Below are 22037 nucleotides of genomic sequence, written 5' to 3'. Positions count from 1 at the left end.
ACAACCCCAATATTTTATGAGTCAAGTATGAATTTCACATTTATCAACTCAAAACTTATAATCCAAAACTAGAAAATGATACTAATTAGTTGAGTTGAGGTTGGGCTTGTTAAAATCTAGTTCAGATGGCCCAATTGATAGATAGGTCTAGGTTCAATCCATATTCATTTTTGCCATTAAAAATGTGGGATCTGACTTTTTTGTACCTAAAAAATGGTTGTATATAGGTTACATGGTGATTTCAAACTAAAAAATAATTGAAAACTTAGTTTGGAACCAAATTTTGTTAACCTAAATCTGTAAGAAACGTAAAGTTAATATTTTAAAAGTGAAAAATGAAATAATTAATTTGACGGAATGTGATTGATGCTTTGAATGATTTTCCTTAGAGATAATTTTTAAGAGGAGATGTTCAGGGGTAATAGAAAAAGAAGAATCTAAATAGACAACAATAAAACAAAATTACAAATTAAGTCTATGTGTGATCAATTTAGCAAATTCAGTAAACTTAAAAATTTAAATACAGTTTAATGAGTGCTTAATGTATTAAAAGGTAAAGCAATATAATTCAAAAAGTCCTTCGTGGAGTGATTTTCAATGTGAAGCAAAATTATCAAAGAGCCTTCACAGATAAAAGACACGGCATAGGCAACACAAGATTACTACTGTCAACACCCAAATCTTACCAAACCCATAAATACAGAAGGGGGGGGGGGGGGGGGGGGGGGGGGGAGGAAGCATAACAAAAAGAGATGACCGAAAGGAGCCTGAAGCCGCCGCCACCACTACTGAGCATCATCGAATTGTATTGTAAAACTTTCTTCCAAGACAAAATCTCACAACTAGATAAATACTGGGGATGAAAATCTCACAAGACAGACAAAATGAGAAGCTTTAGTTGTCTCAAGAAAAGTACATTGAGAAAGTAGTCAAACAAACAAGTTTAACATGAGTAAGGCTAAGGAAGTATCAACTCTACTTGCGGGTCACTTTAAATTGTGCATCAAGCAGTGTCCTACAAGTAAGAAATTAAAGATAAAAAAAAATATGAAAAAAGTTTCTTATGCTTCGGCTGTTAGTAGTTTGATGTATGTTATGGTTTGTACCAGGTCAGATATTGCTCATGCAGTTGGAGTAGTCAGTCAATATCTCTCTAATCCTGGTAAGGAGTATTAGAATGCTATTAAATGGATTCTTAGATATCTCAAGGGAACTCCCAAATTGTGTTTGTATTTCGGCAATGGTAAAACTATACTAGATGGGTACATCGATGCAGATGTGACATGTGCTCTTGACAATATCAAATCCACATCTAGGTATTTGACGAGTTTTGCAGGAGAAGCAATGTCATGACAAAGTAAGTTACAGAAGTATATCGCTCTCTCTAGTACAGAGGTAGAGTAGATCGCAACTATTGAAGCATGCAAAGAGACTCTTTAGTTGCAGAAATTCCTTTAGGAGTTGGGTATGAAGCAAGAGAAGTGCAACCTTTATTGTGACAGTTAGAGCACTATTCATTTGTGTAAGAACTCTACATTTCACTCTCGATCCAAATACATTGATGTGAGATATTATTGGATTCAGGAAATACTGGATTCCTAATTGTTAACACTTAAGAAGGTACATACAAGTGATAATGGTGCTGAGATGTTGACTAAAACATTGCCCAAGAAGAAACTCTTATTTTGCAGACAAGAAACAGGTTTGGCGGAACCCCCCAAATGAGTTGGAGGGGGAGATTGTAAGACTTGTGTGGGCCAACCCATTTGTGGCCCAACCTAAAACACAAGCTAACAAGACTTGAGGGTTTTCAAGTGAAAAAATAAGTAGCAGCCGTGAGAAGCTTTCTTTTTTGTGTGTGAGAAAAAGGTCAGCCGCCACTCTTGCTGTCTCTGGCTGAAGAACGAAGAGAGAGAAATAGGAGAGAGAGAAATGAATTCAAGTTCTTGATTGGAGGGTGATTCAAATTCCAATTGAGATGAAATTTTACATACGCGATTCTATCATCAAGCTCTACTCATCTATTGATTCAGATTTTAGATTTCCTCTTTGTTTGGTAACACCTTTTCAGATCCACTTCTTTGACAGTTGCAATTTTTGGGAGTGATTTTGTAGCAATTTCATTGGTTGGTATTGGTGATATTATTGTCATCCGAATATTTTGGATAGACCTGTGTACTCCCATTATTGTGATAATGGAGATTTTTTATTGGACTAGGTCCCGTGGCTTTTCCCAATTTGGGTTTTCTACTTAAAAAATCTTGGTGTACTGTGCCTTTTATTTTCTGCATTTTATTTCACTACTGGTATTATTACTTGGTGATTTGATTTATTCGTATTTTAACTAGTACTTGGGGAAAGAGTGATTTATCCTGGATTAATTCTGATATTGTGTGCGTGCACCAGTACCCCTTTCCCAACAATTACTGAGAGTGAGTTGAGAATAATTTCTATTCATCTTTTGCAGTTCCTATGGCCAGACATTATCCACAAGCACATTTATTGGGGAGACTTCATTTGCCATACTCATTGCTATATTGGGCCTTGTCCTGTTTGCACACTTGATCGGAACATGTAGGTACAGATGCCTTAGACACTATACTAAAGAAAAGTTACCGTACTTGTAGCATTGATTGGGGATCATTTCAAACTTTGTTCTGTTTAATTTACATATGAAAATGTCTATCCCCAATTTGCTTTTTTATACTTAGCCTATTGTACTTTGTGTTATTGTGCACCACATACATCAACAGCCTCCCTAGACTGGAGGCATCATTGTAGTTACAGAGACCGTCCCTCAACGGTTAATGGCCATGATCAGGCCTAAAAAATTTGTGCGGCTGAGATTACAAGTTGTAGCTTGATTTCCACGCCAGGTGTGGGTCCCATAAAAATTTGCTCTAAAGTTACACGATTTGCAAAAAAAGTTACGCGATATATAAAAAAAGTTACGCGCAGTTGAAAATGGTCAAAACCGTCCGGGACACTTGCACCTGCAATCGTCCGTGCCCTTGTCCGTTACTGATGAAGTTTCAACAAAAAAATCGTGGAGATTCTTCGGATATTGGGATCTTGGCTTCCTAGACAACATATAAACAGTTATAGTGGTCCTTAATCATGAAAACGAGGTTGCTAAGTTAGGTGAACGGTGGATTCTTCATTGTTCCAAACACCAACATGAAAATACATAATGCTATGATAAGCATTAGGGTAAATTATATATAACCCCCTATGATTAAGTCTATTGCCACATGACTCCTGTAACGTTTCAAAATATCCATTTCACCCACCTATGATTTTATATAAAGTGAAAACTTGATGAAACATAACCTATAGAATGTCGTCAATTGAAATTTCAATAATGTCCTTCTTTAAATGCTAAATCAATTGACGGTGTAACTGCCTTGTATAAAAGTATAGGGGGATTATCTGCATAAATACAAAAATTACAGACGAGTAAAATGAATATTTATATAAACCATAAGGGAGTTACTTGAAAATTAAAATTTTATCACACATGCGTCTAGAGCACATTTGGTATAAATGCCGTAATTATTTGTGCATTCCGTCAAATTTTCATTTTACATAGTCCGTGCCCGTTGTCCGTTACTGATGAAGTTTCAGCAAAAAAATCTTGGAGATTCTTCGGACATTGGGATCTTGGCTTCCTAGGCAACATATAAACATTTCTAGTGGTCCTTAATCATGAAAACGAGGTTGCTTAGTTAGGTGAACAGTCGATTCTTCATTGTTCCAAACACCAACATGAAAATACATAATGCTATGATAAGCATTAGGGTAAATTATATATAACCCCCTATGATTAAGTCTATTGCCACATGACTCCTCTGACGTTTCAAAATATCCTTTTCACCCCCCTATGGTTTTATATAAAGTGAAAACTTGATGAAACATAATCTATAGAATGTCGTCAATTGAAATTTCAATAATGTCCTTCTTTAAATGCTAAATCAATTGACGGTGTAACTGCCTTGTATAAAAGTATAGGGGGATTTTATCTGCATATATACAAAAATTACAGACAAGTAAAATGAATATTTATATAAACCATAAGGGAGTTACTTGAAAATTAAAATTTTATCACACATGCGTCTAGAGCACATTTGGTATAAATGCCGTAATTATTTGTGCATTCCGTCTAATTTTCATTTTACATAGTCCGTGCCCCTTGTCCGTTACTGATAAAGTTTCAGCAAAAAAATCTTGGAGATTCTTCGGATATTGGGATCTTGGCTTCCAAGGCAACATATAAACATTTCTAGTGGTCCTTAATCATGAAAACGAGGTTACTTAGTTAGGTGAACAGTCGATTCTTCATTGTTCCAAACACCAACATGAAAATACATAATGCTATGATAAGCATTAGGGTAAATTATATATAACCCCCTATGACTAAGTCTATTGCCACATGACTCCTCTGACGTTTCAAAATATCCTTTTCACCCCCCTATGGTTTTATATAAAGTGAAAACTTGATGAAACATAACATATAGAATGTCGTCAATTGAAATTTCAATAATATCCTTCTTTAAATGCTAAATCAATTGACGGTGTAACTGCCTTGTATAAAAGTATAGGGGGATTATCTGCATAAATACAAAAATTACAGACGAGTAAAATGAATATTTATATAAACCATAAGGGAGTTACTTGAAAATTAAAATTTTATCACACATGCGTCTAGAGCACATTTGGTATAAATGCCGTAATTATTTGTGCATTCCGTCAAATTTTCATTTTACATAGTCCGTGCCCCTTGTCCGTTACTGATAAAGTTTCAGCAAAAAAATCTTGGAGATTCTTCGGATATTGGGATCTTGGCTTCCTAGACAACATATAAACATTTATAGTGGTCCTTAATCATGAAAACGAGGTTGCTAAGTTAGGTGAACGGTGGATTCTTCATTGTTCCAAACACCAACATGAAAATACATAATGCTATGATAAGCATTAGGGTAAATTATATATAACCCCCTATGATTAAGTCTATTGCCACATGACTCCTCTGACGTTTCAAAATATCCTTTTCACCCCCCTATGGTTTTATATAAAGTGAAAACTTGATGAAACATAACCTATAGAATGTCGTCAATTGAAATTTCAATAATGTCCTTCTTTAAATGCTAAATCAATTGACGGTGTAACTGCCTTGTATAAAAGTATAGGGGGATTATCTGCATAAATACAAAAATTACAGACGAGTAAAATGAATATTTATATAAACCATAAGGGAGTTACTTGAAAATTAAAATTTTATCACACATGCGTCTAGAGCACATTTGGTATAAATGCCGTAATTATTTGTGCATTCCGTCAAATTTTCATTTTACATAGTTCGTGCCCCTTGTTCGTTACTGATGAAGTTTCAGCAAAAAAATCTTGGAGATTCTTCGGATATTGGGATCTTGGCTTCCTAGGCAACATATAAACATTTCTAGTGGTCCTTAATCATGAAAACGAGGTTGCTTAGTTAGGTGAACAGTTGATTCTTCATTGTTCCAAACACCAACATGAAAATACATAATGCTATGATAAGCATTAGGGTAAATTATATATAACCCCCTATGACTAAGTCTATTGCCACATGACTCCTCTGACGTTTCAAAATATCCTTTTCACCCCCCTATGGTTTTATATAAAGTGAAAACTTGATGAAACATAACCTATAGAATGTCGTCAATTTAAATTTCAATAATGTCCTTCTTCAAATGCTAAATCAATTGACGGTGTAACTGCCTTGTATAAAAGTATAGGGGAATTATCTGCATAAATACAAAAATTACAGACGAGTAAAATGAATATTTATATAAACCATAAGGGAGTTACTTGAAAATTAAAATTTTATCACACATGCGTCTAGAGCACATTTGGTATAAATGCCGTAATTATTTGTGCATTTCGTCAAATTTTCATTTTACATAGTCCGTGCCCCTTGTCCGTTACTGATGAAGTTTCAGCAAAAAAATCTTGGAGATTCTTCGGATATTGGGATCTTGGCTTCCTAGGCAACATATAAACATTTCTAGTGGTCCTTAATCATGAAAACGAGGTTGCTTAGTTAGGTGAACAGTCGATTCTTCATTGTTCCAAACACCAACATGAAAATACATAATGCTATGATAAGCATTAGGGTAAATTATATATAACCCCCTATGACTAAGTCTATTGCCACATGACTCCTCTGACGTTTCAAAATATCCTTTTCACCCCCCTATGGTTTTATATAAAGTGAAAACTTGATGAAACATAACCTATAGAATGTCGTCAATTGAAATTTCAATAATGTCCTTCTTTAAATGCTAAATCAATTGACGGTGTAACTGCCTTGTATAAAAGTATAGGGGGATTATCTGCATAAATACAAAATTTACAGACGAGTAAAATGAATATTTATATAAACCATAAGGGAGTTACTTGAAAATTAAAATTTTTATCACACATGCGTCTAGAGCACATTTGGTATAAATGCCGTAATTATTTGTGCATTCCGTCAAATTTTCATTTTACATAGTCCGTGCCCCTTGTCCGTTACTGATGAAGTTTCAGCAAAAAAATCTTGGAAATTCTTCAGATATTGGGATCTTGGCTTCCTAGGCAACATATAAACATTTGTAGTGGTCCTTAATCATGAAAACGAGGTTGCTTAGTTAGGTGAACAGTCGATTCTTCATTGTTCCAAACACCAGCATGAAAATACATAATGCTATGATAAGCATTAGGGTAAATTATATATAACCCCCTATGATTAAGTCTATTGCCACATGACTCCTCTGACGTTTCAAAATATCCTTTTCACCCCCCTATGGTTTTATATAAAGTGAAAACTTGATGAAACATAACCTATAGAATGTCGTCAATTGAAATTTCAATAATGTCCTTCTTTAAATGCTAAATCAATTGACGGTGTAACTGCCTTGTATAAAAGTATAGGGGGATTATCTGCATAAATACAAAAATTACAGACGAGTAAAATGAATATTTATATCAACCGTAAGGGAGTTACTTGAAAATTAAAATTTTATCACACATGCGTCTAGAGCACATTTGGTATAAATGCCGTAATTATTTGTGCATTCCGTCAAATTTTCATTTTACATAAAACTTTAGCGGTTATGTTGCTATTTTGAAAGCCCAGGGCAGTCATCTGGCATTATTTAAAATTACAAAGGATTATAAGTAATTTACCCTAAACATTACTATATTTTATTCTTTTTAGTTGAACTCACCTTATTGAAAACCCCAGTCATTTTTAAAGATGCGAATACGTGATAAAATGAAATGAGCTAAGATGGAGCCTAATTATCATGTCTATGGGATCGTATGGATACTTATCCCCATTTTGACTCTTGTATTAGGAATCACAATAGGTGTACTCGTGATTGTTTGGTTAGAAAGAGAAATATCTGCAGGGATACAACAACGGCCCTTTAGGAATTCTTCAAGCTCGATTTTTTTGATTCAACTAAGTTTTATTTTTATTTTTATTTTATAAGTTCCACATAAATTATTGAAAAAACAAGGAGAATTTTACCATATCATCATCTATAAATTCAGTACTTACATACTTCATTAAGCAAACCAATTCAGATTGCACTTTTCTCTCTTTTTAATCGTCAATGGCCTTCATTCTACTTCTCACTGCTTTCCTTATTTTCTATTTCATGGCGGTCAAAATCCTCAAAAGACCCTCTGAGAAAACCTCAAGATTGATGCTACCCCCCGGGCCTAATCCACTGCCTGTTGTAGGAAACATGCTTCAATTTCTTGACTCCCCAAACCCGGTGTATATAATGAGAGACCTAGCCAAAAAATATGGCCCTTTGATGCACCTAAAGCTTGGCGAAATCTCAGCCATCGTCGTCAGTTCGCCAGAAATGGCCAAAGAGATTTTCAAAACACATGATATCATATTTGCTTCAAGACCTTCTCATCATCCTGCATTCAAGCTTACAACCTATAATTTCACTGATATCATGTCTTCTCCCCATAATGATTATTGGAGAGAATTGCGAAAAATATGCAACATGGAACTTCTTAGCCAAAAACGCGTGCAAACTTTCAAAACAGTTAGAGAATATGAGGTTTTCGATCTCATGAACTCGATTTCTTCGCAACAGGGATCGATTTTCAATATAAGCAGAAGCATTTTCTCTCTCACTTATGGCATCACGAGCCGCGCAGCATTTGGAAAAAGAAACGAACGTACAGAGAGGTTTCTACAAATTCTCGACGAACACAATGATTTGTTGGCAGGGTTCAACTTGGCTGATATGTATCCTTCTATTAAGTTGCTTCAAGCGATGAGTCCATTGAAATTTAAGTTGGACAAAGCACACAAGCAGTCTGATGAAATACTTGAAGATATTCTCAACGAGCATAAACGAAAGATCAAAGAGGCAAAAGATGAAGGTCGAGAAGGCGAGGATCTTGTTGATGTTCTTCTCAATGTTCAGAAATCTGGGGACTTTGAACCTCAGCTAACTGATGCAAACATCAAAGCAATTATCCAGGCAAGTGAAATTTTTTAAGCTATGCCTTTCCATTTTTTATATTTTCCTAGGATTCAAAAAATAAAAATATATATATGTTTGACCACTAGTCCACTTTTAGTCCAATTACTTTTAGATGGGCACCACTTTAGTATCCAATCTCTTAATTGTGGCTGTTGACTTGATTCTGTTTTCATGTGACCGCACAAAAGTAAATACAGTAGTCATGCCATTGTGTTGCACAAAATAACTAATACAATGTATTTGGATAGAGGGATTTTACGAAAAATTTCAAATTCTCTCAAATTCTCTAAGTTGCTTAGATTACTCCAGAGATATTGGGGTTTGAAATTTACTAATTATTATTATTATTATTATTATTATTATATATATATATATACACACCTAATTATACACTTAATTAACTGGTAGATTACAAATCTAAATATCTTCCAAGTAATCTAAACAAGTTAAAGAATGTGAGAGGATTTTGAGTCCTTGGTTAAATCTCTTATTCCAAGCAAGAAAAAAAAATCAATAATTGATGTTGGACTAGCCCAAACTCATCCTAAAACCCATTAAATTAGGGATAAAATACACTTTATCCCCCTGTGGTTTAATGTTTTACACATAACCCCCTTGTGGTTTTAAAAACTATATATAATTCTCTCATAATTTGGACTAAAGTGTCAAAACCAGTTTGCATTTCATAATGGAATCAACTAAAATATCAAAAATACCCCTTTGTGAAGTTGAAAATTATTAATTAACCATAGGTGGGTTATGTATATATTTTAAAAATTATAAGAGAGTTATGTGGTAAAACACTAAATCATAGGGGGTTTATGTAGTAAAACATAAAATCATAAGGGGTTAAAGTACCATGTATATTAAGTTTATATATTTTGGTCACTTTGGTAGCTTTAGTTTTTAAATAAGATTATATTGACACTTTAATCCATACTATAAGGAGGTTATAGAAGATCATTTCCATGCTTTCATCCATTTCCTTAGGTTCCGTTATAGAAGATCATTTTTATCATATTGACACTTTAATATATATTATGAAAAGTTTATATATAGCTTTTGAAACTAAATGGATTATATGAAAAATAACTAAAGTACATGGAGTAAAGTGTATTTTACACTTAAATTAGATGAGCCGAATACGAGCTTAAGATTTATGAACTTTAACAAGCTTAGCTTTGAGCTCAATAATTAAAAAGTTTAATGGCCTAAGCTTGTGCTTCTTAGAGCCTGGTTTACAAATAGAGGTGGCAATTTCCGACACGACCTGAAAACACGATACGAATCTAACACGAAATTAATAGGTTTAGATTGAGGTTTCATAGGTTCAAGTCAGAATTGGGTCGAACCCGATAAACCCGAAAAGAAAGTAGATCGAATTCTGGTCAACCCGTGGATAACCCGATATGACCCAATTACCCGTTTATGAATTAAAAATAATTTAAGAAACATAAAAATTATTTTATCAAACTAAACTAAGTTATTTTTTTTTCCAAAGGCATTAATCACTTAATCTTAAATGAATTTATTTAACTTGTGTGAAGTTTAAATTATTATATTTGGACAAATAATGTATTATATTATTTTTTACTTTTATACTGTTTTAATTTATTTTATATTTAGTTTGGGATAAAACACTTTTACTGTATTTTAATTTATTTTAGATTTGGTTTGGGATTATTTATTTAAATTTTTATTACTTGATTATGTAATTAGTCTTGTGCGAAATTGGTTTTATTAGAAATTATAGTGGTAAATTAATAAATTAAAATTAAGTTTCGGGTCATTCGGGTCGACTCATCAACCCGAAATTTTCTGGTTTAAACCTGACCCGTTTCGGGTTGGCGGGTCAAGTTTGAGTCAGCGAATTTTCTGTTATACCCGGATCTCAACCCAACCCGTCAATCTGATTTGGACCCGATTGCCACCCCTATTCACAAAGGCCAATTAAAGCCCCAGTTCATAATATGTAATCTTCCCTGGTATATGTTCCTATCTATGTTTCAGAACATTTTCGCTGCCGGTAGTGAGGCCTCAGCAACAGCCATGGAATGGGCAATGTCAGAAATGATTAGAAAGCCACAAATAATGAAAAGGGCACAAGATGAGGTGAGAAGTTTGTTTGATGGCCAAGGAAATGTTGATGAATCACGCCTTCATGAGCTCAAATACTTAGATGCAATCATTAAGGAGATTTTGAGGTTACATCCAAGTGCTCCACTCTTAGTGCCAAGAGAATGTGGTGAGCAATGTGAAATCAATGGTTATCAGATACCAGCCAAGGCAAGACTTTTCGTTAATGCATGGGCAATTGGCAGAGATCCCAAATACTGGATTGAAGCTGAGAAATTCAATCCTTCACGATTTCTTGATTCTAGAATTGATTTCCAAGGGGATGATTTTGAATACATCCCATTTGGTGCTGGAAGAAGGATTTGTCCAGGCATAGCATTTTCTCAACCAGTTATTCAGCTAGCTCTTGCACAATTATTGTTCCATTTTGATTGGAAGCTCCCTGGTGACATGAAACAAGAAGAATTAGACATGACTGCAAAATTTGGCATTACAATGAGGCGGAAAAATGATCTGCTCTTGATTCCAATTCCTTACAGTCGTTCCTGCTTGATCATGGATAATAGTACTCCATAGGGATGCCTAAATTGTGCCAATATATGTTATCCCATGTACGGCAAGCCCTTATTTTTAATGATATCCGAATATGAAGTTTGGTGGTGCAAATACAGGTTTAATGTATGTTTAATTGGTCATCTTGGCTGAAAATTTTAAATAAAAATAAAAATAAAAAAGCACCCCCCAAAAAAAGTTTATTGCTCTCTAATCCTGTATTTGCCCTAATGCATGTCTTTTGCTAAATTATTAGCAATATCTTTGGTCTTGATTTGTTTTGTGTGATATCATAAAAGAATCAAAACTAGATCCCATGTAGTTCATTATATTGCACCAAGAGATACAACAGGGTCAATTGTCATAATATCCATTATATTTGTTCAGCGAAGAAACCGTAGTATCCTTTAAAATATCACTCATTATTTTGTCTCTGCCGAAAAGTCTTATTTTCCATTTCAGCCAATCATTATTTTTTAGGCAATGAAGTTGTTTTTTTTTTTTTTTTTTTTTTGTATCCTCCCACCTCCAACTCTCAACTCAAGATCTGAACCACAAATCCTAATAGTGAGGAAAACTCTAAAGTTTTCATTCGGCCACTGGGCTAACCCTGTGGTTTTGTTGACAAAGTTAGATGTACCTTTCAAAGTAATTCCTTAACTAAAACAACTTGATGAAGCACACGAAACATTTTGATTGGGCAAACAAAGAAACTCAAAGAGGCAAAACAGGCGAATAAATAGACATAGTAATAATAGAGGTGTTAAAATGTGTAATTCAGGCAGGTTTGGATGGGTTATAATTGGGTAATAAGTATAACTAGATCCATCCATTTATGCTTATTTAAATAAATAGGTACAAATGGATACCCGTTTATACCCATTTTTCATTTATAAGTCATTCAAAATTCTACGTTTTTTTTTTCTTTTGCGTGTTGTTTAACAATAAATAATGGGGTTTTATTATTATTAGATTCATAAAAATTTTAAATTTTTTTTCTTAACACTCACTAAAAGTTGAGTTTAAGTATATAATTATTTTTAAATGTGTATAAATGGATGAGTAGAGCCAATTCACAACCCACTAATTAAATGGGTTTAATTGGGTACCCATTTAGACCCATTGAAAATTAATGATCGAGTTTGGATGAGTTATTGGTGAACAGGTTTGGGAAGGTCAACATAATTAGATTGTAATTGGTACCTCTAATTGGAAATGCTTCTTTCTTGCATATTTTATTTCACACCTTAACTCTGCGCAACAATATGTTGCTACTAAAAGATAGAAGAATTTAAATTGTAGATCAAAACAAAGTGTATGATTGCATCCAGTATAATAGTGATAGGATTTATGTAAGAAGGAATTGTTTGATTCTTGTATACTCGCTTATTTCTTGATCAATAAAGCTCCATATTTGCCCCCAAAAAAATGTATGAGTGCTATTAGCTGCCTAAACAAGAATTCCTGACCAACAAACAACCAGTTCAAAATTCACAACCAAGAACTATTTGATTCTCTTCTCTTCCAGATTGGCCCTACACAGAGAAGAAAGGCTGGATTTTGTAAAAGTTGATTTAATAAAATTGATTATCAAAAATCAGATTTTTGAGAATGATTTATTTGTTTTTGCTTACTATTAAGAAAGCTATTTTGAAAAAACAGATGACCAAAATAGTGTTTTGTGCTAATCAGATAATTTTAATGTAATTAATTACTTTAATTATAGAGATCAACTGTTGGAGAAGAAAAACAAAGAGGAAAGAGGAACACATACACATCTGGAGGTAAGAGAAGAATAGGAGGAGAATGGAGCGAGATGTGAAGCAACAAAATTTATCTTGCCTTTAGGTAGTAATTATGTTTAAAATTAGAAGAGTATTTCTGTCTGCATGAAAAAATACGCTACAATCAAAATCTAAAAACTGCTCAAGATTTCCTTCTAATTTTTAGTGATAGGGTGTTAATTGTTAGTAATTTTATTGTTAATTCTCCTCTTTATCCTTGCCAAATATTGCTTTAATTGTCAATATATATTTATATTTGGTATTTGGATATACTTTCAGAAAGTGGAGCAGAAACCTTCTTGAGAAGATTATTGTGAAACTCTATGCAATTGGCCCATATGCATGGTGTAAACCAACGTCCATTTCTTTCTATGATGAAAAGGAATTGAATTGCATTTGGCTGGCCAACATCTCAATTAGGTGGGGGCCGCGAAGACTTGACCATTGTGTAAAGACACATTTTTGGTTTGCTCTCTTATTTGTGAACGTGTGCACTTGGTCAAAGGAAACCGACAAACCATAGTTGGCTTTGCTTTTGTTTTCGGTGGAGTTGATTAGGTAGGGAAGGAATGTTTTCTTTTGTGAGCGTGGAGTGAAGTTTCGAATTGGCTTGTTTTTATTCGTGGGAGAGCCGCACATTTGCAGAGTCAGTTTTTCTTCTTCTCTTCCGTCTGGGAAGAGAAGTTTTTAGTTTTGGAGTTTTCTCTCAAAATAAGCTCCGTAGGAGGATAGACTAGTTTTTTAGTTTTCTCTCCTCTGGAACATCCCTTGGAGAGAAAACTAAAAAACTAGTCTATCCTCCTACGGAGCTTATTTTGAGAGAAAACTCCAAAACTAAAAACTTCTCTTTCCAGACGGAAGAGAAGAAGAAAAACTGACTCTGCAAATGTGCGGCTCTCCCACGAATAAAAACAAGCCAATTCGAAACTTCACTCCACGCTCACAAAAGAAAACATTCCTTCCCTACCTAATCAACTCCACCGAAAACAAAAGCAAAGCCAACTATGGTTTGTCGGTTTCCTTTGACCAAGTGCACACGTTCACAAATAAGAGAGCAAACCAAAAATGTGTCTTTACACAATGGTCAAGTCTTCGCGGCCCCCACCTAATTGAGATGTTGGCCAGCCAAATGCAATTCAATTCCTTTTCATCATAGAAAGAAATGGACGTTGGTTTACACCATGCATATGGGCCAATTGCATAGAGTTTCACAATAATCTTCTCAAGAAGGTTTCTGCTCCACTTTCTGAAAGTATATCCAAATACCAAATATAAATATATATTGACAATTAAAGCAATATTTGGCAAGGATAAAGAGGAGAATTAACAATAAAATTACTAACAATTAACACCCTATCAATTCCCCCCACACTTAAATCATGCTTGTCCTCAAGCATGGGAACACTAAACTCAACAATGGCTAACTCTCATTTCATTTACTGCCAAGCTACGCTTATCCCAAAATCAAGTTTTAGTGGCTAAGTGTCAAGACATATTTCTCCCGGTTAGCTCCTGAAATCATAGACTCGTCCAATTCATGACTAAGTCGTCTAAGAAATCAAAATATTAAACTAGCAAAAGTTAGCAATTGGGTCAACTGAAAATCAAAATCTCAACATTGAAGAACAAGGATCGGCAGGCCAACATGATCATAAGCTTACTTATTATTTTCTTTTCTCTTTTTTTTTTATTATTATTATTATTATTTTTATAATAATTTTTTTTTTCAATAAATGCTCAATCCCAAGCTATTCAAGTCTTTTGACGTGAACTCTGACATTTTTAGATGAAAGAGTCCAGTTACTCAACTCTTCACAGCTTCAGGACTAACTACTCATATATATAGTCACTTTTTGACGCGAAAGTCGACACTTGTGGTGAAGACTCCCGGTTACTGGGTGACGACACTAGCGGAGTAGGGTCATTTATTAATCACAATTAAAGCACCAGAAAACCAGATAATTAAAGATCATGGCCCACGTCATCTCCTAATATGGAGAACTAAGATCAACAATTGCCTAATCCACACAACAATTGCTAGTAAAATATTTATATTGCCTAAACAATTTAACCACAATTTGCACCAAGTCATTAAACTCATGATATTCACCAAGATAACATGCTTTTACTTGTCACTTAAACTAAATTCATAGAATAAATCATAACCAGCAATAGACGAGTGAGATGCCACATTTATTCATCAAGACAACAATAAGAAAAGCAACAATTTAAAGAAACTCCAATCAAATCCAAATCTCTCCCACACTTAAAGTACACATTGCCCTCAATGTAATAATTAATTAGTAAGAATAAGAAGAAGGGCAACGAAACTCCCCTGAAATCGTCAAGACATCGGTCGATTAGGCGGTAATTGAGGTTCAACACCCACATGGTGCATAAATGCTGCCAAATTCTCTGAAGTTGTTGCCAGTCATCAGCCCCTGGGGTTGATCTGTGTCTCACCATTTTCTCCAAATATCACTCCAATCAACAATAGACAACCATTTCCAACAAATTGTAATAACAATTGTAATAAATATTGGGGCCTCTAGCTTAGTTAATTTAAACAACAAAATGCACAATTCAATCACCCGCAAGTTATACAAATACCCCAACACTTACAGTAAATGCAATCAATAAGCACTTGTGGTTCCAAACTTAGCCAAATGCAAAAACAATGCACCTCAAAATCACCCCAATCAACGAAATAATTGAAATGAAAAAGACAAAAGACTCTCACACAAGGCAACTACTTCAATAAGCAAATTTAAGCATTACAAGCACCTCCTAATTTAACAAACAATCTCAGCAAATTACCCACAATTGGACACAAATTACAGCAATTTACAATTGAAATTAATATCACAGAGGCAGCTCACACAAACACTTGACTGTTCCAAGTAGTAATAAAAACACAGCTCACAACATTCATTTGACCCAAACAATCTACTTAATTGAGGCTACAGAGATACCTTGATGTTCTGATTAGAGCCGATACCTTGAGGTTTCCACTTTGCACGGACTAAACTAAAGTCTCCATCGCACCATATTTCTTGTTATCTTATAGTCAAAGGGGTATGAGAAAAATGCAAGAGCAGAGGTTCTGCGGCGGTGGCTGCTTGGTGGCTGGTGGAGCTTGCGCGAGGGAGATGGCGGCAGCTGGAGTTGCAGATCGCAGCAGGGGGAGGAGCTGAGAAGAGGACTATGGCGGTTTGCGGCTGGTGGAGCTTCAGTGGTGAAGCCTGCGATAGTGAGCTGGGCAGGAGGTAGTGGCGCGGCTGCTTGGTGTTGTTGGTGGAGAATGAAGGAAGATCTCCACGTGGCTGTGGAGCTGGTTGTGGGTAGAGAGCTGGACTGCCGTGGGTTTCAGGCAGCAGTCGGCTGCAGCTATGGACAGGGAGGAGGAGCTGCGCCCAGCTCTGGGGTGGTGGTGATGGAAGAAGCAGCAGGCAGCGGCTTAGCAGGGAAGCTGTGCGTCGTGTGTATGCGAGCTGGTGGTGTGACACGCGCGAGCAACGAGCAGCGTGAGCTGAACTGAGCTGAGCTAAGAGAGAGAGAGAGCTGAGATGCTGTGGAGAGCAGCGCTGTTCATGGCTGTCCGTGAGCTGGGTTGCTCAAGGTTGTGAGCTGAAAGAGAAGAGAGAGTGCAGGTGGAGTTGGGTGGTAGGAAGAGAAAGCTGCACGAGGTAGCGGCTATGGAAGTTTTGGCTGTGAGCTTGTGGTGGACGCGAGGTGGTGGCGGCTGTGCTGGTGAAGCTGAGGAAGATGGAGCTTGGAGGGAGGTGGACTAGCTGGGGTGGTGGCGATGGCAGTCGGGGGAGGAGCTTGTGACTCGCGTAGGTGGAGGTCGCGCGAGGAAGAGAGAGCGAGGCGGAGTGCGCGAGGCAGAAGAAGGAATCGGGGAAGAAGAAGAAAGAAAAAAAGAAAGGAAAGAAAGAAAAGAAAAAGAAAGAAAGAAAGAAAAAGAAAAGAAAGAAAAGAGAAAAAGAAAGGAAAAAAAATAGTTTTTGATCTTACAGGGTTTTTTTTTTTTTTTTAAACTCAGAATTGAATTGCTGAAAAACTAAAACTAATGTTAAGAAGGAAAATAACAGCATTTTGATTTTGTTTTTTTTTTTTTTTAATTTCAATTTGATTTTTTTTTTTTTTTGGTTCGTCAAACATGGCGTGGGCATGCCAAGATTAGAAAACATTCTCTGTCCTTGAGAATCAGTTTTTGAACATTAATACGTGCCCTCTCCTCGTGGGCACGCCAAGATTCCACTTCCGAATGTTGAGATTTTACTAACATGGCGTGGGCATGCCATGTTTTAGAAACATCCTCTGACCTTGAAGTTGGAACTTGTGAGATTAATGTGTGCCCTCTCCGCGCGGGCACGCCATGATCACCTGTCCTGATCATAGTAGAGAAAATATCAAGTTTAAGCAATACCCAAATGAGAAACGACATATTTAACGAATTGCACAACAAAAATCAACAAAATCAAAAATTGGGTTGCCTCCCAAAAACGCCTTTCTTTAACGTCTTTGGCTAAACAGAGTCCAGTATTTGCTTAAACGAAGCAAATCGGGTCTTCCAGTTGCATCATCTCTACCCGTTCAACTGGAAATCCTTCATAATACGGCTTGAGACGGTGACCATTCACCACAAATTTCTTCTCCGTTTTCAAACTTTGGATCTCTACTGCACCATAATGAAAGACATTAATCACAACAAAAGGGCCAATCCAACAAGAACGTAATTTACCTGGAAATAGTTTCAATTTGGAGTGGTATAGTAAAACTTTTTGCCCGCAGACGAATATCTTCCTAGAGATCTGTTGGTCATGAAAGATCCGATTCTTCTCTTTATAGATCACTGCATTCTCGTATGCTTCATTTCGGATTTCTTCCAACTCTTGTAAGGAAGAAATTGAGGGAGTTGTTTTGGTTTGTTGAATTCTAGTGTGCAATTTTCTTATTCTCTTCCGAGAGTTTTGTTATTCACTCTCTCAATTATCGAAGAAAGATGATGTCTTTAAATTCAATTGAATTGTGTGAAGATTTTCTTATGAGGCGTGGCTAATTTTCTCATCTAGTCAAGGATCAACGCGACGACGCAGTCCCATATATCTGTGAGATCTAATTAATTTTACGTGTTCCTTAATTTGTTAATATTTGCATGTTCTCTATTTTAATTTCCATGGGATTATTTTGTTAATTGGATATCAAGGGCCCGATGTGCAATTTGACTTATTAATCTCTTGTCAAATTAATGAATTAAATCCGTAATTGTTTAGTTGGTTAATATTAGTGACAACTAGTATTTTCACATACTAGGGGGACATGCAATCTGATTTAAATAACCCTCGTAGCGTGTTATTAATTTGGGTTAGGCTTTTCTAGTTTTTAATGCAATTAGGAAATTAATTCCTGCGGTCGTACCTAGGAGTATTTCCTGATTAGGGGTAATCAACGGTCGTACCTTGGTTATCAATAAATTAAGGAAAAGCTGGTCGTTAGAGCTTATCGGCGACTATAACTAGCCTATTAATTAAATTAAGTGAACCCCTGTGCATCAATGATCGGATGAATGGACTGTGTCTGCGTAGTTGTATCCTTGGCTAGAATTTATTTATTATTTATTTAATTGCCATTTACATTCGTATTAATTATTTATTTATTTTTGGTTAAATTGTTTAATTATTTTTAGTTAAATTGTTTAATTATTTATTTTTAGTTTTATCTAATAAAAATCCCCCGTGTCTCGAATTTAAAAAGAATCGAATTTTTCCCAGTCCCTGTGGATTCGACCCTGCTTACTACTATATACAGAAAATTTATTTTTCTTAAGCAGGTATTTATTATTGCACAGGCACGACACCTGTCATTTAGCCTTTTTTGGACCTAAAAAATCTGAAACCGGGTTATCAAAAGCAGTCGAAAACAAAATAAAATACCTTTTTGAAAATCAAAAGCTAAGATTAGATTTGCAAAGTTAGTTAAGAACATGCACAAATACAATCCAAGCATCATTTAGAAATAACAAAATCAACATTGTAGAATGTTGTGTACAACAATTAAGAACTAAAATCATAAAACCACATCAACTAAGTCTATTTTCTTCAAAAATTTCATCTACATCCCGTGTCTAATTTGCGTGTATTTGAAGCTTCTCCACTTCTCAATTTTTAGTCAAACTATAGATTATTATGTAATCCAAATCTGGGTTAATCACTAAATGTAATTTAGGAAAAATGTTACAGAAAAAAAGTCTAGTTTCAAGCTACTTTAGAAAGAAAAAAATGTTTAAAACATTATATGACTGACCCATTTACGGTTGATCCATTAATTACTAGTTAAGTATGTGTTAGTCTATTTCGGATTTGGGTTTAGATCTGGATTTGAGCTGGATTGTGCAAAACTAGATCTTACCCAAATTAATAATTCATTTACACGATATGGATCTGAGCAGAGTTTAGCTTTTAAAATTTGGATCCAAACCCGGTAAAAGCATGATGCACTTGAGTTGGGTCTGAGAGAAGCAGACGATCGACACAAATATCAAAGTGCAGGCAATCATTCTACATGAAGCGCAAAATTGGAAACTTCTTCAATTTCCTATCAAGAATTTAAATTCTTACAAATGTTTTATAAAATCTAAGAAAATGCTTTATGAAGAATTTAGCCCCAAATGTTTTATGAAATCTAAGAAAAATTATAAATATGATTCAAAGTACATAAAATTCTATAAATATAAGATAAAGTTAATAGAAAAGTCACCAAATTTTTTAATACTTCTAAAAAATGTAAATAAGTGTAAGATGATCAATTTTGATCAAATAAAGATAAATTTTTTTCCTTTTATTGAAAGAGAGACTCTAATGTATTTTGAATATATTTTGTGATTTTTCATTGGTTTTATGTAATTTTATTTCATTTTTAAACACCTAAAAATTAATTGTAAGGTAACATAGAAATCCAATTTAATAATGGAATAAAGCATGTATACGCATGGGCTCTATTTATTTACTTTTTGTGTACTTTTTTTAATAGCAAAATGCATCAAGCATTATAGTTTGAATATACTAATTTATAATTCAGCACCAATTGTCTTCATTTGGTCAAAAATAAATGCCTTGAAGTTATTTTTATATTTTATAGAATTTTAAAATTTTTTGTGATTTTACTTTAATTTTATGCCACATATTTCCACTGCATAGTATACTACAATTCTTGGAGGACCCAATTTGGATTATATTAACGTATTGTTTTTGATTTTTTGGTATTTTATATTATATTAACATATTTTCTTTGATTTTATAACATATCATGCACCAATTTGGTCAATTAATTTATTTTAGCATTTATAGTTGTTTAGATCAAAATATTAGGGACAAATTTGATCAAAATTGATTGCCAACATTTTTTGCGTTAATTATAATTTGTACCCCTCAACCATTTGGCAATTGGACTTTGCATCCCAAACTTTAAATTCCAGTAGACCACTACCTTCAACTTCTAATTTTTTGAAAAATTTATAAATCAAGCTAATCTAATAAAGAGAGAGAGAGAGAGAGAGAGAGAGAGAGAGATTATACTTGTTTACTTTCAAATTTTTGCCATACCTCCAAAAATACCCTCCCTTACCCTACAAATATTCTTCAAAACAAAAGCCATTTCCAAATCTCACAGTCCTCATTAGTCAAATGTCATACTATCAATAGCAACCTCTTGATCACTCTGCCACCACTAACATCATAAACATCTTAGCCACCACGGTCACTTTAACTTTTTAAAACTCATTAATAGAAAGGTAATAAAATACAAAGAAAAAAAAGGGAATAAGATCTTTAGGAGACAAGAAAACAAATAAGAAAAAATCCCTTAATTTCGAACCTCTAAGACTCATCATGATTGTCTCTCCCTATTGCAAAAACAAAACTATTTTTTTTCGGCAAAACCATTTCTTTTTCAATTTCAACCGTCCAACAACATATCTTGATTTAAACTCCTCCATCCAACCTCCATTTTTTTTGGTCTAAAACAAGTTGACGTCATACTCTTTCTAATTCTTAACATCGAGGCTATGAAACTCTTCTCTGGAACAGGAAGCTGAAAGCACGAAAAAAGGGGGAATAAGGGACCGATGGCTGAATTATTGTGTCTTCTCTGGGATTGGGCGTACAGGTAGAGGGCAGGGAGTTGGTTTTGCTACTGCCATTGGGAAAAAGATCCATGAGTGCACGATGATGGTGATCTTGACTCGGATTGCCCTATTTTTTCAAGACAGCATTTTTTTTGGTCAGCTTATTATTTATGCAAAGTTTATGGATTTATTATGTGGGTTAAAAAAAAGAAAGGCTGATTTGGAACAGAAGAAGAGCAAGTATGCAAAATGGTCTTTTTTTAACTTGTTAAATATAGTGGATTGCCCAGAATTAGAAGTTTGATTACTGAAATTGAAAGTTTGGGATGCAAAGGCTGATCGCTAAATTGTTGAGGGGTGCAAGTTACAATTGACCCCTTTTTTTCCCAAACTGAAATTTTAAGAACCGATTTGGAATTGAATCCGACTCCTAAACTTTGCGGACGTCAATTCGTCCAGAACTCGAACACTACCGAAACTGGGAATTGGGCCTGAATAGATAAATCATCATATGTGAATGGTCAGCATTCCATTTAAGCAAAACTTGTGCTCATTATCACGGGTAAATAATTCAAGGATAAAATTCAAAATCAACAACAACATGCTCATTTCGTCCTTTCAAAATATCTAATTCAGCAAAAGTGTACGAATATAGCGTAAGATAAAGGTGTATTTCACCGTCAACTCCAGTTGATTGCATATTATACTCTATAAAAATAAAAATAATAATAAGTTAACAAAGAAACTTCTCAATTGTTCACCTCTTAAATTTTGCATATGGGACATAAAGAGGACATTTTGCATCAAAATGTGAGTTCTTGATTCCTTCTTTGTAAGTTCAAAGTGCTAGAAAACTTTTGGAAATACAAGGGACTATTTTGACTATTTTGCATATTATACTCTTCGATTTCATACTTTTCATAACTAAACCTGCAGCCATTATTTTTTCAGTTCTTTTTTTCC

General features: G+C 34.7%; 1 protein-coding gene and 1 long non-coding RNA gene across 2 annotated transcripts; one reads left to right on the top strand and one right to left on the bottom strand.

Moving 5' to 3' along the window:
• Nucleotides 1-7593: 7593 nt before the first annotated feature.
• LOC113733457 (tabersonine 16-hydroxylase 2-like) lies at nt 7594-11276 on the top strand. The gene is made up of 2 exons (XM_072048271.1): nt 7594-8531; nt 10545-11276. The coding sequence occupies exons 1-2, from the start codon at nt 7638-7640 to the stop codon at nt 11184-11186; spliced, it is 1536 nt and encodes a 511-aa protein (XP_071904372.1). The 5' UTR covers nt 7594-7637; the 3' UTR covers nt 11187-11276.
• A 3009-nt stretch (nt 11277-14285) lies between these two features.
• LOC140006393 (uncharacterized) lies at nt 14286-16955 on the bottom strand. The gene is made up of 2 exons (XR_011813999.1): nt 15919-16955; nt 14286-15398 (listed from the first exon to the last, which is right to left on the bottom strand). It is a non-coding gene; the product is annotated as an uncharacterized lncRNA (long non-coding RNA).
• Nucleotides 16956-22037: the final 5082 nt, after the last annotated feature.

This window comes from Coffea arabica, chromosome 1c, assembly GCF_036785885.1.
Source record: "Coffea arabica cultivar ET-39 chromosome 1c, Coffea Arabica ET-39 HiFi, whole genome shotgun sequence".
Taxonomy (NCBI): Eukaryota; Viridiplantae; Streptophyta; class Magnoliopsida; order Gentianales; family Rubiaceae; genus Coffea; species Coffea arabica.
The sequence above is the reverse complement of the archived record's forward strand: the minus strand, read 5'-3'. Positions and strand labels throughout refer to the sequence as shown.

Excerpts from the sequence above, each read along its gene's own strand:
- LOC113733457 (XM_072048271.1), top strand. The coding sequence starts at position 7,638 with ATGGCCTTCATTCTACTTCTCACTGCTTTCCTTATTTTCTATTTCATG. Across the intron at positions 8,532-10,544 it reads ACATCAAAGCAATTATCCAG|AACATTTTCGCTGCCGGTAG; the intron begins GCAAGTGAAATT and ends TCTATGTTTCAG.